General features: G+C 41.0%; 1 protein-coding gene across 1 annotated transcript; it reads right to left on the bottom strand.

The window, feature by feature from the left end:
* Positions 1-3,281: 3,281 nt before the first annotated feature.
* Positions 3,282-16,263, bottom strand: pdgfaa (platelet-derived growth factor alpha polypeptide a). Its single transcript, XM_085458654.1, has 6 exons — positions 16,135-16,263; positions 15,703-15,799; positions 11,905-12,012; positions 11,534-11,727; positions 4,509-4,635; positions 3,282-3,930 (listed from the first exon to the last, which is right to left on the bottom strand). Exons 1-6 carry the CDS (start codon positions 16,195-16,197, stop codon positions 3,920-3,922), a joined length of 600 nt encoding a protein of 199 aa, XP_085314780.1. The 5' UTR covers positions 16,198-16,263; the 3' UTR covers positions 3,282-3,919.
* Positions 16,264-16,796: the final 533 nt, after the last annotated feature.

The following is a 16,796-nucleotide window of genomic DNA, read 5'->3' as shown; positions in this document are numbered from 1 at the left end:
TTGTATATCCTACCATGGTGTTCAGTGTGTCCTTAAAAAAGTTGAGGCTGGAGGCTCTGTCACAGTTTGGAGCTGCATTTCAGTCAGTGGTGTTGGGGATCTTGTCAAAACTGATGGTATTATGAAAACAGACGAGTACCTTCAGCTGCTGATCCACCACACAATCTCCTCTGGAAAGCACCTGACAGGCAATCATTGTTCACTATGGCAATGATCCCAAACACAGTAAAACCTGGATACGGATCATCTTAACAGAACAGAACAGAACAAAAGATGACGATCATCCTTTAAGAAGTCTGAAGTATTCCTGAAGACTTTTTAAAGACATGAGAGTTCAAGCTGGGTTGGAGATTGAAAGTAGCCAGACTCCCAAGCAATTTAGTATTGAACAAACTCTATTTTTAAATGCTGTAAGTGTGCACATTTTAATTAAATCACTGCATTTATTTCTCTAACAAAACAAAGGAATTTTTCAAGACTTGCACAGTACTGTATGCACAATGTTGTAATGGTGAATGCTCATATTAAAAGGGACACAAATTTCAAATAGTGAGGTCTGCAAGTGTCTGAGTAATCCCTGCAGGGCAAACACTCAGTTTCACAGTTTGTTTTTTGTTTTTTTTGTTCCTAGATCTTTCATATTTCTAGCTGTGGGCTTCTGTGGCCACTGAATCCAAAGAAAGTTGAGTTAAAGGGAGGGGAGACTGAAAGGAAGATTAGCTAAAACAACTTGTTTTAGACAGAAGAGGAAGCGAAAGACTGTACCAAAGACCACGATGAGATAAAAAGGGATTATTTCAAACTGTGAATCAAGCAAAGCTACTCTAGATCAGTCCGAGAGCATAGATATTGCCCCGATATTAGTAGGATTAGAGAATGTGTATTCCCCAAAATGTTAAACTAATTATTTAACTTGTTTTTAAATAAAAGAGACCAGAGGACAGCAATAGTAAAGGCCCTGGAGGTGTTTTACCTAAACCTGCTGACCTTAATCAGGTATACTTCTAGCATCTTAATGCCAACGTATAGGAATACGGAGGTTTGGTAATCTGATCTGGGATCTGTAGTAGGACAGGGGGAGCTGGACTTCCACGAGCTTATATCAGGTTGTACTTGAACTACAGAGAGTTCAGCATTTTAGCTAGCCTGTTGTTAATCTGCTTAACTGAGCTTTAGAGAGATGGAGTTTCTCTCTCTGTTTCACACACACAAACCCAGTTTTATCCCATCTCACACGCAAAGGTGCACTTACTCTGTTTTACTCTCTCTTTCTCACACACACACACACACACACACACACACACACACACACACACACACACACACACACACACACACACACACACGATCCCTGTATTCCATCCTGTTTTCATTTCCGCCCTCTCACCTTTCAAACCTTGTTACACAGTCTTAACCCATCTGTTTCCTCTCTCTTTCTTTGTTCTCTCTCACACAAACAACTGTGCTTCATGTGCACACGATACTTTCTGTTTTATGCATTAACGTCTTGGATATGGAGTTCGGGTCCTGAGAACACAGCAGATGAAACTGCAGCATGCGTGTGATTCTCCTGCTGCAGATTTGAAAGATTGAAGCTAAAAACCAACCTTTTTTTTCTTCCTTTTTTACGTTTTCAAACAGCGTCGTCTTTGTGCAGCTCGCACAGAACCACTCAATTATGAAATTTACGTATTTATAACAGCGGCCCACTCTGGTTACACTATTGGCCAATGTCTACACATGGTTTACGCCAGCTTCTCCAAGAGCAATATACCAGCAAAGTGAGTTACACAAAGTGACCCCAAGCTTGCATGAAGTCACTCGTCTGTCTGCTTCTTCTGCCTTTTCCCCACCTCAGCCGGCAAACATTTGTTTTGCATGTTTGAAATGTAAATGTAGCTGATGAAGCATGTCATAATAAGTGTTTCATGTCTGAAACACAAAGAGCTGTTTGAGGTGGATGCAGGCTGTGTGGTTTGCGGGGTGCCAGCAGGAGCTGGAACGAGCACACAGTTCGGCTCTGTGCTGCAGGTTCAAGAAAGGAAAAACACCAAGTCTTCACCACACGGCATAACACACTCCAGTCTCTATTTTTTGCTGTTTAGTTGTGACATAAGGCAGCTGTGGTTCCTGTTAATATGTGATAGCTTTAGCCAAAGCGATGATGGAGACTGTAGACGTTTCATGTGCTGCAGAAGACTGTGAGCTGCAGCTACAAGCTCCAGAGAAAAAAGATTACATGTGAACCTTTATTCTCAACGATATCACACATATGTGTCCAAGTTAAAGACACTCAAGCTAGTTTTGACTGCTGATTAAACATTTACTGTACAGCATTAACCCCCTAATGATCATCTGCAGACAAAGGTCATATTATCATGAAGCAGGGTAGCTAAGAAATCCACAATGTGCAAATTTACTGCACTCAATGTGACATCTTCCAGAAACACAGCATATGCCCATATAGTTTTGTGAGCATGTCTGGAGTCACTGCAGCCACTGAAAGCAATTTAAAATCAGTTGATTCCTTTTGATATACCTTGTAAATACCAAATGCTAGTACTCTACATACTAATAAAGTACTAAATATAATTTTATAATCATAATTATATATAATATTTGTAATTAATCCCACTGAAATCGAGTTTGGCTCTTTCTTTCTTCCTTTGAGGATAACAAAATTTATACATTTGTGGCCTGAATATGTTTATAGTCTACCTTCATTGTCCCACAAGATACATTTTAAATTACAGTAGATGTGAAATATGCACAATTTGAGTGACTTGAGGACAGTCCTTGGTTAAAACATGGCACCCATTCTGTTAAAATTATATAAGGTTTCCCCATGTATTGCATTTCCTTTAGGTGCATATCTAAATGAAACAGAGCTCCTTGTCAGCAGTAATGAAAGCGAATATGAAGAAAGTGGTTTGATATGAAGTCACCTTCTCCTCCTTCTGGTTTAGTGAGTCAGGAGATGAGGTCACCAATGAAAACATTTGCCTTCCCCTACGCCACTATTACTGTCATTTCTTTGACATGTTTGAAATAACACAACTCTTTAAACAGCACAAAAAGATCACTTGTTAGCTGTTGGCTATTCCGCTCCATAATCAGCATTTTCATGCTTTTCTGTTTTCTAGTCTCACTTTTGCCAAGGTTCAGTGTGTGTGTGTGTGTGTGTGTGTGTGTGTGTGTGTGCGTGTGTGTGTGCGTGTGTGTGTGTGTGTGTGTGTGTTACTGTCCCTTCAGTCACTCTCTGACAAACCTGTTTGCTGCAAGCTGTTTTCTGACCACCACACCCAATTTGTTTTCATATAAATATTTTATTAGTATCAGTAACATGTCGGAAGGATTATTTCCCATCCATTCTTTATTTGGGTAACATATCAGAAAAAGAACTGATAAGCAATAGAAATAGAAAATGAGACGTTATAAAAATAAGAGGATATACGTGCATGTGTGTGAGTGCTTTTCTGAGGAAGAGTAAATCTTGGAGTACAAAAACTAATCCCAGTCACTGTTTCTAGAAAGGATTTTGCCCCAGTTTATAATCCGAGTCACTGAGCAGTTTATACTCTGGAGAAAGAGCAGGATACAGGCAATATGCCCTTCAACATCCTAGAACCAGAATGTCAGTTCGCTTTGTCATCGTCTCATCATTTCTCGTCTCCATCAAAAAAAAATTGGAGTTCACTTGTGGAAGTTTGATGCTTTGCTTTTTTTTGGAAAATGGTGAGTCAGTAATCCTCCATCAAAACTCCAAAAGGTCGTGGACAAAATATGCTCCATTAGACCTTTTCACTGTTACTTTGATGGCAGGTGTTAAAGGAGTCACAGGCAGAAGGTGCTTGTCCTTGCTTTCCATTACATCATTATCCTCAAGGTGTCCTCCACTCCTACATCTGTCTGCTGCTCTTCACCTGATGCCTGTTGCAAGAAAGGAACATGAAGATAGCTTCTTTTATTAGCATAAAGCATTAGCTTTATCTTCGACTGAATAACAACACACACACACACACACGCACACACACAAAGGACTGTTTTCTGCACCACCGCTGGACATCTAAATTGCAATTTTTTTGCTTTAAGTTCAGCTGATGTAAGCACGACCTGCAGGAAGTCAGCAAGTTCAACAGAAGTCACACATGATGACAGGATGGTTAAACTCCAAGAACCTTTGTGCACTACAACAATGTTTTTTTTTAACCCCTGTTTACGTCGAGTAGGAAAGATTTTAATAATATAGAATGGGGGTCTTTGAAACATATGTTTGTGTGTGTGCACACATGTATGTGTGTGTGTGTGAGTGGATGGGTTAGTGTGTGTGAAGGGAAATGCTGCCCTGAGGGAGAATTAACTCAGGCAGGAAAAACACTGTAAATGCCTCAGATGTTATCAGTTCTGAGAGGAGCCGTAACATGTGAAGTGAGCCAGCCTAAACCCCCATGCTCACGCCCATGCACAAACACATGCACGCACACAAAGATACGCAGCTATATGCTCACCATTGTCTGTGTCTGAGTTTGGGCTGATATGGCGTTTATTGGTGCACGTGCACTCTAAGTGATCCTCCACCCTCACCTGCACCTCCCTCAGCCTTGGCCGCCTTCGCACGTACTCCACCTTCGCCACCTGAGGGGAGAGAAAGTGAGACAGAGAGAAAACTTTATTGAGAAGTGAATTAAAGCATGTTTGTTAATACTCTTTAGCATAGGCAAGCCCCCGCTAACTAGCTCACTGCATGAATTCGTACAGTCAAACTGCCAGCTTTGAAAAATAAAAGGAATACAGAAATTACATAAGTTCTGTGTAGCTATCTTGAGTGGTAGTTGTGTGCCTTTACCCAAAGTTCCCTTGCACTAAAACACATTCTAAGGCATGTTCTGCTTTTCTGTTGAGTGTGTTGGGTTAGAACGAGTTTTTCTAGTCAAAGTTAGCATCAGAAATGCTAACTTGCACCTTGCACCAGATGCACCTTGCTAGCCAAACTAGCTGTCTAGTACTAGTGCTAGGTACTAACTTAATCAAATTTATAAGCTGAGTAGATTAAGTTTTTAAAGAATAGGAAACACAATGAACTGACTACTGGAGAACATATCTGACATCAAAGTTTAGTCTCAGTTCTTTTGTAAATTAGCATAGCTATTGCCATCCAGTGGATTTTTAAGATCACATTTATAAGGTTTTTGTTTAAAACTAGTCTGCCAGAAATATTCAATAGAAAACATGACAAAGAGTTTCTCAAACAGCTAATGGAGGTGGTCATTAGCTACAGCTGAGAATCTCCCAGTGTATGGGCCTCAAGTTGGGGTTTTTTGAATGTAGCTGTGTAAACATCAAATATCTGCTCGGTTTATCAAGATATCGCATATTTGCAAAAGTGCTTCGACGTTTTCGGAGACGTCTGCTAGTCACCAGCTCGATAGCTAGCTGGGAGCTCGAGGTTCACTGAAGCCGCCGAGAACGGCACAACTCCCGGCACATCATTTTCAGATCACCGCGGATTTTTGCTACTCAGGTTAAACGTAATATATAAGTCACTTAGACAACCTAAAAATGTTATTGTTGGGCTTTTTTCAGTGTTTTGTTTGTTTGTGAGTAAATTGGTTTGGCTGAGATTAAAGTTATTAGATTAGATAAAATAAAACTTTATTAATCCCCCTGGTGGGTTCCTCCTTGGTTTTGACTAAACGTCAAACAGAAAACTGATTAAACAGGAGTATGACACGGTCGAGAATTTACGCCAGTGTCCTGTTATATTTTAGATAGCAAGGAGAAGACGGCTGAGTTTATTAAACTCCAACGAGACAGCGGTGACGCTAATCAGAAGGCTAGACCGTCCAATTTCCCCAGCCGTTTACTTCCGGCCTACACGCACTTCTGAGGACCTGGGCCCTGTGCTTCGTACGTCGCTTACTACATCCAAGATCAAATGAAACATCCAAGACCAAATCATCGCGCTAACTCTGAGCTCGCTATTCCGGTTCCCCGAACACACCTGTTGTTGACGATTAGTATAGCTGGATGAAGTAATGTGAGATCACTGGGTGGCCCAACAGGGGCTACGCATCGATAGTAGAAACATTGATCGGCAACCCTTTGATTGGTCGGCGAAAATGTCGAAGGAGCGCGCTCGGTATTTTTCGGCAGCAGAGCAAGAACTCTTGAGTGAGGGATTTCAGGAGTTTCAGAGTTTAATTAAAACGCAAGGGAACACTGCAAAGGCTGCAAAAGCAAGGAGAGAGGGCTGGCAGAAAGTTGCTGACAAATCAAACTCGTAAGTAATTCAATAATAACAATAATAATGGAGTGGATTTATATAGCGCTTTTCAAGGCACCCAAAGCGCTTTACAATGCCACTATTCATTCACTCTCACATTCACACACTGGTGGAGGCAGCTACGGTTGTAGCCACAGCTGCCCTGGGGCAGACTGACAGAAGCCAGGCTGCCATATTGCGCCATCGGCCCCTCTGGCCAACACCAGTAGGCGGTAGGGTAGATTTATCATATCACACCATATTATCCAATATTATATTACATTATATTATATTATAATATGTTATATTATATCCCCTTTCACATTAGAGCCACAACAGGACCCACTAGAACATGGGAACAAGTAAAAGTGAAATATAAGAATATTCTACAGAATGGTAATATTTATCACTTATATTGCTTGTCGTCTCTTGGAAAGAGACCCTGGAATACTCTGTTTGTTTGTTCATAACAGCAACCAAGAAAAGGGCAGAGCAAACAAAGACAGGTGGTGGTCCTGCACCCCCTCGTCAACAAGTTGGTTAAGTGAATAATACCCTCACGGGAAAATCGATATCTCTCTATGAGCACACTGTCGCGCTGAGCTAAAGGATCCTGTCTGTCCCGCAATATACGCTGAATTCTGAAAACTCTCCTTATCAATCTTGCACCTTCCGCAATGGGTTGCTCGCGTAAACGGACAGGATATGACTGCGACAGACTTCCCAAATCCACCTTCGCTTTTATAGCCGTGGTCTCTCATCTTGATTACACGAAGTAATTTACAATTACTACTCTGAAATATGAATTACATCTGTAATAATCACATACATGTAATAGAATGTTAATAGTACAATTCCCTTTTTTAGGGAATGACCTGTATGTATCTGTGTGAAATCAATAAAAGGATCAAGTGCTGCATTATCTTTAGTTACATTGATGTTATTTATTTATGGTGAAACAGTGGTGGAATATCGCTGTTGCTTTCGTATGAATGACGCGGACATACCTGCGTGGCCGCGATCTAATCCTGTTTACATAAAGTAAACCTGCTCCCCAGCAGGTTTACGCTTACGGCTCTGTTGCTATGACAGCAAGTCCCGGATGGGCTTCGGGGAACCGAACGATCCAGGATCACGCGAAATCGTCAACAATCTCATCCAGCTAACTCACTTAGCGCGGAACGAAGAACAGGCCCCTGGCCCGCGTAGACCGCGAAGGCCGGCCCATGAATTTGGACATGACCAGCCCATGAATTTGGACATGACTAGTGAGTGATTCGTTCGTTCTATGATTCATTACAGGAAGGGAGGGGGTGAGTGAGTCCTGAGTGATTCGCTTACGCTACAATTCAGCGCAGGAAGGGAGGGGGTGAGTAGCTAAAATGTGCTGTTAGCATGTTAGCAGAGCGATGCTACTGTGAACCAAGGAGCTATTGTCTTGATGTGAGCTTCTACTCAGGGTTTTTTCTTCCAGTTCAGAGCAGAAATGTTTTTGTTAAGAAACTGGCTGTTGTTTTTTTCCCCCACGATTTTAATTATAAGCTACATATATTTCTACTAAGGAAATTAGTTTGCTAACAGCAATAGGGATGAGTTAGTGAGTCAATTGGGCTTGTGAATCATGATTCATGAGTCAGTAAAGTGATTCTCGAGTATTGAACGTGAACATGATTCGCGCATCACTATTTTGGACAAGTGTGGATGTTATGTTTGTATCTCCTTTTTGGTAAATGTTTGACTAGACCACCATCATTAAAATTTCACTTTTTATTGTAAACTTATCTCCTGTTTCCTCCACTTTCTGTCCTCTTTACCTCAACAATCTAACATAATTTTGTTCATTAAATTGATGTAGACTCTATTATTTGAAGCTATTGTAAATTTCATCATGTACTAAACTTCTGCAAAATCGAATCATGATTAAATTTATGTTTGCAACAATATAGGTTTGTTGATCCCAAAAACTACCTAACGATAGTGCTATTTAAGTTAGAATGAGACAGGTTATGTATGATACAGGTGCTACAGATAAAATGCTTTCTTGTACTTGTGCAAGCACACAGGTGTGTGTAATCTCGTTTGGAAGAATGAATGGAACACTGATAGGAGGTTTGATTTCACTTACACTAAGTGAGGCATATGCTGTTTTGTGTCACATTTGACATCAACACTAGCGCCCCGAGCCTAGCTACTCATGTAGCAATGGGTCTTTCTAGTTCATGAACAAATACACACCCAACATACTTTTATCTTACATAAACAATAAAAGAACCACAGAAGCACAGTAAATGCGTAATGCTAACATCCTTGTTAGCAAGCCAAGTCTGCACTTTGGCAGGTCCAATTGCACAACCATCTTTGCTTCAAGTCTTAACAGACTCTGAAATAGCAGAGCTAAGACTTTGAAAAAACAAAAACCCACAAGAAGGTTCAGCTGAGGTGAGCAGCTGTGCAGCTAAACAGCACATATGACATTGACTAGACCTTGACAATATGCTAGAAGGGGTGAGCCATCACTTCAAATAGTCGAGGTCTGCTATAATTGTTATATATATGAGTAGTTAGATTAGATTAGATCAACTATTAAATTAATAGTTCTTTCCTGCAGACTTACACTACAGTTGCTGCTGTAGTTCTAGTAAGAAAAATCGATGTTTTTTGTAGGCAACTTGGCAGTTGTTATGCATTCAGTCAGTCTACTGATGTAGTTCTTCCAAACCTGTGAACGTTAGCTAGGTGACAAAGCAGAGGCTTCAAGTGGAAACTTTACATGGCAGTGAGTGATCTCACAATGATGATATCCATCTTTTATATACAGTCTATTCTCAAAAAACAAGTAAACATCATTTCAAGACAGCAGCTTTTAAAAGGGCATTACAGATTGACTTCCAGCCTGCTGTAGTCTTCATATATATATATCAGTACTGAGGCTCTTTCTTTGTTTTCTCACATATGGACACACCCCCTAAACCTTCACCCTGCCATCTTCCCTTTAGCTTTAAGTGAGTGCAGTTGTAGTCGTGACCGTTTACCCTCTAAGCACTGAATCTCAGCACATGCGAGTGACTTTATTTTTGATTTCCTCTGTGAGCAGACAAAGGATGAGCCCTTTCATCTCAGATTGGGTTTCAGCAGGCCAAAGCACAGAGTATCAAACCGCCCTCCCCTCCTGTTTTATTCACGTTTTCCCTCTTGACCTCTGGCAGCACACTCTTACACGTCTTTCCCTCTCACCCCAGATTATCAGTCAAACATCAACCAATCAACCTGTGAAATTAATATTTCATGTTCATATTATTAAAGTAACTATTAACATCAACATCATCAGCACAGTTTAAAAGTACAATAAATGCACTTCCTGTGTGCCAAACACACACACAGACACACACTCCTTGGGTCAGCTCCCACTTGGACTCTTGTGACTGTGAACCATTTGGGGTTTACTGAGTCTTATTTCCAGCTCTGGATGAGATCAAAGGGAAGCTATTATGTTCATGTGCTACCTCACTGCCAGATTTTCAGTCACTGGCACACACACGAACGCACACACACGCACACACACACACACACACACACACACACACACAATGGTTAAGCTGGGGAGAGTAATTGTTTTTGGCAGGTGTAGAGTGTATACCTCCAGTAAGTGGCTGCGTATTTACACATTCTGTGCCATTATTCGTTTTCTACACTTTCCGGGTCAGTGCTAGTAAAAGACAAGGAACAGAAGCCTTTTGCTAAATGTTTACACAGAATATATCCCTTAAACTAATTTGAACCACTTCTATTGTCACAGGATATCCCTGTGGAAGAAAACTCTTGTCTCTGGCTACTGTATGTGTCAGACACCAAACAATAATGGATTGCATTTATATAGCGCTTTTCGGGACCCTCAAAGCGCTTTACAATACCACTATTCATTCACTCTCACACACTGGTTAAGTCAAGCTACAGTTGTAGCCACAGCTGCCCTGGGGCAGACTGACAGAGGCGAGGCTGCCATATTGCGCCATCAGCCCCTCTGGCCAATACCAGTAGGCAGTAGGTGAAGTGTCTTGCCCAAGGACACAACAACCGAGACTGTCTGAGCCTGTCCGAGCCGGGGCTCAAACCGGCAACCTTCCGATTACAAGACAAACACCCAACTCTTGAGCCACAATCGCCCCAAAGAACAGTCTTAGTCCTCTGTGACTTTGTCCTCTTCCTCATAATGAAAGTTGAAGGTGACATATAAGAAGATACAGCATGCACTGAGACAGACAAGTGCACTAGAGAAATGTAATAATAGGTTTTTGAAATTCATGACATCCTTGTGAAAGAAATGAAATAAAAATTGTGCCAAAGTGCATGAAAAACAAACTTTGTGCGAGTGCCAAAGCTCTTGGCCACAATTTTGCACTTCATATGCAGTTAGTCTCTATTAAGGGACTCTAATTTAAACAAAGAAAAACAACAGATAAATGGCAGATTACTTAGACATGATAAAAAGACTGTTTCTACTAAATACAACAAAGCCTTTTCCGGATGCTTCTTCCTAACTTTAACTCGTCAGTTTCACATCTTATGGGAAGTCTCTCAGTTGCCTGGCTTCAATAGGAAATGGTTTATGACAAACTTGGAAATACAAAATTTGTGGTATTTGGTAATGGCTCTTCCACTCCGGGGTGTACCCGGCTCCAGCCTGGCCTGGCTCCAGCTCCATAAACATATCTACAGTTCAGAAAATGTTAAATAACACTATGGTTACACACAGTTTTGGTTTATGGCAATTATATTCATTTTCTTTGATTCTTAAGAAAAAGTTTAAAGTGATGGCAATGAGTAAAGATTAAAATGAAATTAATTTATTAATGAATTAATGATGGATATCAAAAATTGAAGCAGTGCAAGTGTGCACGTACAGTGTTGATATAAAGTCTTATTCTTTCCTTTGACCGAATTATGTCTTTGACAGCACAAAGTTATTAGTTATATTTGTTTTATATGTGAATGTATGCATGTGTTTTCATTACCTAACAGGTTTCTGTTGGAAGGAATGTTTGAAGCAGAAAGAAACAATTACAAAGCTAACCCTGCATGCCGGGGTCTAGCTGTGCTCATCAGTGCAGTGTAGTGTCGACCTGTGCTACCTGGTAACCCCCAAGACTCCCTATATGCAAATCTTTACCTCTTCCAAATGTGATGTGAAAACAAAGCTTCTTTTGAACACAAAAGAGTCTGAAACAGACACACATGTGGTCACATGTATAGAGAGAAGCAACAGAAAGCTACCTTAACAGTGCGGTAGTGTTTGCGAGCCGCCTGGCACCTCATGTTGCTGGTGTTGCAGCAGCCGGTGCAGCGTTTCACCTCGACACAGGGAGGCCAGATGATGAAGTTGGCCGATGTGGGATCCACCTGGCTCCTGGGAATTTCATAAATTGCTGTCCGAACTTTGCACACTGCTGGCAAGGCCTCTTCTACCACTGCAGGTGAACAAACATGGCTGATCAAACCTGCATGAATGGTTCACTTTTTATACAAATACTAGTATTTCCTATTAACGTTATACAATATAGAATTTTTGGAAACTACAAAAGAATAGTTAGATAACCAGTGGACCTGAGGCTCAAGCTGACTACATGTGTGTGTGTGTTTCTCACCAGTGCTCCTCCTGTGTCTGGTATGTGTGTGTGCTCTCTTTAGGTCGGGGAAGCTGTGAGAGAAGTCCTTGTGGTAGCTGTGTTTGGTCTCCTCGATCACCTCGTTCTCTGAACAGAGACAAAATAACACAAGCATACTGAGACAATACACACTCTAAATGTTAACAACAAAGATCCTTGTGTCAAAAACACAGACACATACTAACGCACTATTGTGGATAACATGCATGCATAAAGTTCATTTTCTGAGAAGCACAAATGTTCTCTTGGGTGATATTGGATATTTTTTATTTTGCTCATTTCCAGCTCCACATTTCCATCCTTGGACACTACTGGACTAACGTTGCATGATTCAGAATTAAAAATAATACCTATTTATTGTAATCTTGGGCCATGATGCATCACTTCAGTTGATCCTGGCTCTTTGGACATCAGAAGTTGTCCCTTAAGTTTCATGAAATCTTATGCACCACATTGTTGGCCGAGCCAAAATAGAAAATATTTGTAATTTATCCTCATGGGACCATGAATCTCCTTATCAAGATAACTTGACAGCTGACTGACCAAAATACAAAAGAAGGAAAAGTGGTGGCATGTTTACATGCTACAGCAAGCTGCTCATTACAGATATCTTTATCAAGTGTCTCCTGATCAGAGAAGCAGTTTAACCAGGTTATTCTGAGTTATGATGTCAGTGAGCTACTGAGTTCTCTGCATGTACACGAGCCCCAAATGAAACTGTTTCAGTGCCTATTCCAGGTACATTTGAATGTAATCCACACACACAGACACACAGCAAAGATTTTGTTAAGTTGGAAATGACATCACATTGCAAGCAAACTTGAACTTTCTAAGTAGCTTCTTTGTGAATTTTGAGATTTATTTGCTGTTATGTGACTTTAATGCACTTTTTTTGCTTCTATTACTGGTTAGATGTACAGTGGAGAAAGCAATTATTTGATTCCCTGCTGAATTTTTATGTTTGCTCACTTACAAAGAAATTTGATAGTAGACAGAATATCAACTAAAAATCCAGAAAAATAATTACATTAAACTTATAAACTGAGGCGTTGATGAAAGATGTAACCAGAATCTGATTGGATGAACAGAAATGCTTTGTATGAGCCAAAGAACACCATCCCCACATCAAGCACAAAGGTGGAAATGTTATGTTTTGGGCAGCGCATTGAGAGGCCAAAAGACAGGAAAAATCTTGGACTACAACCTTCTTCCATCAGCCAGAACACTGAAGATGGGTCATCGATGGGTCTTCTGGCATGACAATGACCCAAAATATACCACAGAGGCAAGAAAGGAGTGGATAAAGAAGAAACACATTAATGTGTGGAATGGCCTAGCCCACAGGTGTCGAACTCCAGGTCTCAAGGGCCGGTGTCCTGCAGGTTTTAGATGTATCCTCGATCCAACACAGCTGATTTAAAAGGCTAAATGACCTCCTCAACATGTCTTGAAGTTCTCCAGAGGCCTGGCAAAGAGCTAATCATTTGATTCAGGTGTGTTGACCCAGGGTGATATCTAAAACCTGCAGGACACCGGCTCTCGAGGCCTGGAGTTCAACACCCCTGGGCCCTAGCCAGTCTCCAGACCTCAGATCAATAGGAAATCTGTGGAGGAAGCTGAAACCTTGAGTTACCAAGCACCAGTCACGAATGGTTTCATGAAGAGGAGGGACCCAGAGTTATTCCTACAAACACAGAAACATCTTCTATCTACAATTAATCTTGGAAACTCTGCCACTCATTGACACTTGGCCATAAATTGTATTTGTCAGTTCAGTTTGGTTTGGTGGTAGTAATGTGTGGTAGTGAGCTTAGTTTAATCTTTTATTTATTTATTTTTCTGTGCAAGGTTTTGGCAGGTTGTGACAATACTACACCTGAGATTAGACAAACATCCAGTTTACGGAAACTTTCCTAAAGTGGATAATATTCTTTAGTTAATAACTGATGATTTATGGCATAAAGATTTATATTAGCCAATCTTGCCCTCAAGGCTTAGTTTTAAATCTTAGCTTTGTGTGTGTGTGCCTTCTAGAGATGTATCCACAGTTTTCGCAGATTCTTCAAGCCATTCAGTACTTCCAAACCACAGGATACCCACAGACATGTTTAAAGCCAATAAATTCTGAGCAAAGATTGTGTGTGCAGTGTGGATTTGTGTAGATTTGTGTGTCTGTGTGGGTGGAAAAAGGGAGCAAGGTTCCAGGAAATCAGAGTAAATGATGTCTAGGCAGGACTCTTTTAATTTGATCCTGAATACCAAGCCTGATGCTTCTTTTGGTCACCATGTAGATGTCTGCGTGCGCTCCTCATTCTTGAGGCCATATGTGCATGCAAACAGTCACACACACACACACACGCCTGCCTACATACACAATGTGCTTCTAAAACACAACAAAGTCCACCTTCGACATTTCCCTCTCTCTCTCTCTCTCTCTATCTTTCTCATTCTCTCTCTCTCTCTTTCTGAGCCTGTGTGTCTCCCTCTCTCGCCCTGACATGCAGGAATTTGAGCATGAATTATACATAGCAACACAGCAGCCTTCCAGCGAGCCCTCCTCTCAAACCAATAATGGGCAGCATGACAACAGTATAATGAAGTGAGCCACTTGACCCCCACCGAGCCAGGGAGCCGTCACCCTCGACATTTGCATCTCAATGATGCCAGGATTAATGGTGGCACCACTCAGCACTGCAGACAGAAAAAAATAAAAAAAAGTTCACGCAGCAAAAAAAAAAAAAGTTTATTTGGCTGAAATGTGGATGAGTGGATGCAATAAAGTGTGTTTTATGCCACAGTTATTTCCTCCTGTCTCACCTCACTGATTCAATCTGCTCAGATTTATTACCTGCATAATAAACACAGACATCAGTGTTTATTGAAGGTGCTTTTTTTTTTTCTTCAAAAGTTGGAGACTGTTTATGATTGAACTGCACACAAAGCCTTCTTTTTTGTGATCTCAGCTACACAGTCAGCTGCTAGCAGAGCAGAAAAGATACAGATGATTTTTTTAAGAAAAACAAAAGTTGCTTCTGGTCTTTCTGAGAAACATCCAGTGGTGAGATGAGAAGACAAAGAATCTTGAACCAGATGCAACTAATTCCTCAAGTCAGAGTCTTTCAAGGCACTGACAGGGAGGGAAGCAGCCGTGACTATCACATTTAAGCTCCCTGTGCCTGATGTTTATCTGTTACTCAGTCAAGTTAAGGCCTGCTTGGATCTTTGTATGACTAAAGGTACATCATTTTTCAATGACATGCTAAAATAAGACAAACATGTGCATTGCTCCTAATTTCAGAAGTAGATTAAAGATAGATTAAAAAAATCACAAGTGTTGATCTGGTGCAAAGAAATATGAGTTTCTACAGTAACTTCCTGTGACTTTTCAAATTTCATTAAAAAAATTGTAGCCTACTATTTAGCTTTAAATGCTACAGAGGTTTGGCCCCAAGTTATGTCTGCTGCCACTTGGTGCATGAAACCCTGACACTGATCACAAGCACAAACGTGATGTAGCCTTGTGCAGTGCTCTTAGAGTTAAAAATTACTTCCCTGAAGAGATTAAAATTGCATACTTGGCATTATGTTTCACATCACTTTAAAAAACACGTCTGATCTTATCTGCACCATGTTTATTTATTTCTTCATATATTTTATTAAAAATCTGTCACAGGCATCACATGAACAGATTTTTCTATGAATAACCCCATTTTTCTGTAAGGATCATTAATCCAGCTTGTGGCTGTGGGAGACTTGTATTATAATGAAGTGCTTTACCTACGGAGTCTATCTCTAGCAGCCGCTGGAGGTCGCTGATGCTGCGGATCTCGCTGCGAGAGAGCCGCTCCAGAAGCTCCTGAGGGAGAGGAGACTCCTGTGGGAATGAAGGGGGTGGGTTTATTGGGGGTGGGAACACATAGTTGGTGCGTAAATCACGATCACGCAAACGTTACTTATCTGCAGCTGGCTTTCAAGCTGACTCGGTGGCGGGTTTTCAAAATGTATCAAACAGGTAACTGTGCGTAAGATTAATGCTCGTGTGTAATTACGCAAATAAACTAGATTTCATCTGTTGTATTCAGTACGTTAACCTTCAGGACTGAGTCTCTGTGAGTTCTATTACTTGTTTACAAGCTAAATAGCTGCGAGTAAAAATATCACAACACGCAGCAGAAAAGATTAAACACAGAGTGTTTTGATTCAGCTCACCTGAGCAACGGTGCGTAACACGCAGAGGTAGCCGGCAAGGATGTGGTAGACTGCGGCTCTCATCTCCTCTCAGATCCACTGCATAGGCACCAGAATAGGTCGAAAATCCACCGAAGGAGCCGGGCTGTCGCTCCCTGCTCTCATCATCCCTCGGGAGGACAGAATACCTCCTCAGTTTTAATGAAAAAGCTGCGAAATCCCGAATGAAATAAAAAGGATTGAAGCAAACTTCTGCTTGTTCTGCACGCGGTGTAAGTCACTGCCAAAGAGATTTAAGGGATTATTTTTTAAGTGACCGCGAAAAATGAGAGTCCAAGTTTTAAAAAGATAAAACAAAATAAAAAAGTACAAATCTTAGGATCCCACCGATATTCGTCCACAGGTCCGAAGTTTAAAGGAAATCACACAATCAGACTTGACATCAAGTGTATGTCCAGTTGCTTTTCATTTTGGTCTAGACAGAACAGGTGCCGATGGAAGCATTAGGCATTTTTTGCATTCACATATCCAGGAATATCCATCATTTTGTCCTCAGTATGAGCCTTTCAAAAATCACCCATTTGTGCCCTCTGCAGCGTTTGAGCGTGTTGGCACTTCAGGTTGGTAAATTGTCAAAACTCACAAACCGAGGGCAGGTCTGTCTGGAAAACGCAAAAGAACCA

The sequence above is a fragment of the Copadichromis virginalis genome, linkage group LG6 (genome assembly GCF_057382275.1).
Source record: "Copadichromis virginalis isolate Kocher_CV1m ecotype Utaka linkage group LG6, C_Virginalis_male_GT1.1, whole genome shotgun sequence".
Taxonomy (NCBI): domain Eukaryota; kingdom Metazoa; phylum Chordata; class Actinopteri; order Cichliformes; family Cichlidae; genus Copadichromis; species Copadichromis virginalis.
The sequence above is the reverse complement of the archived record's forward strand: the minus strand, read 5'-3'. Positions and strand labels throughout refer to the sequence as shown.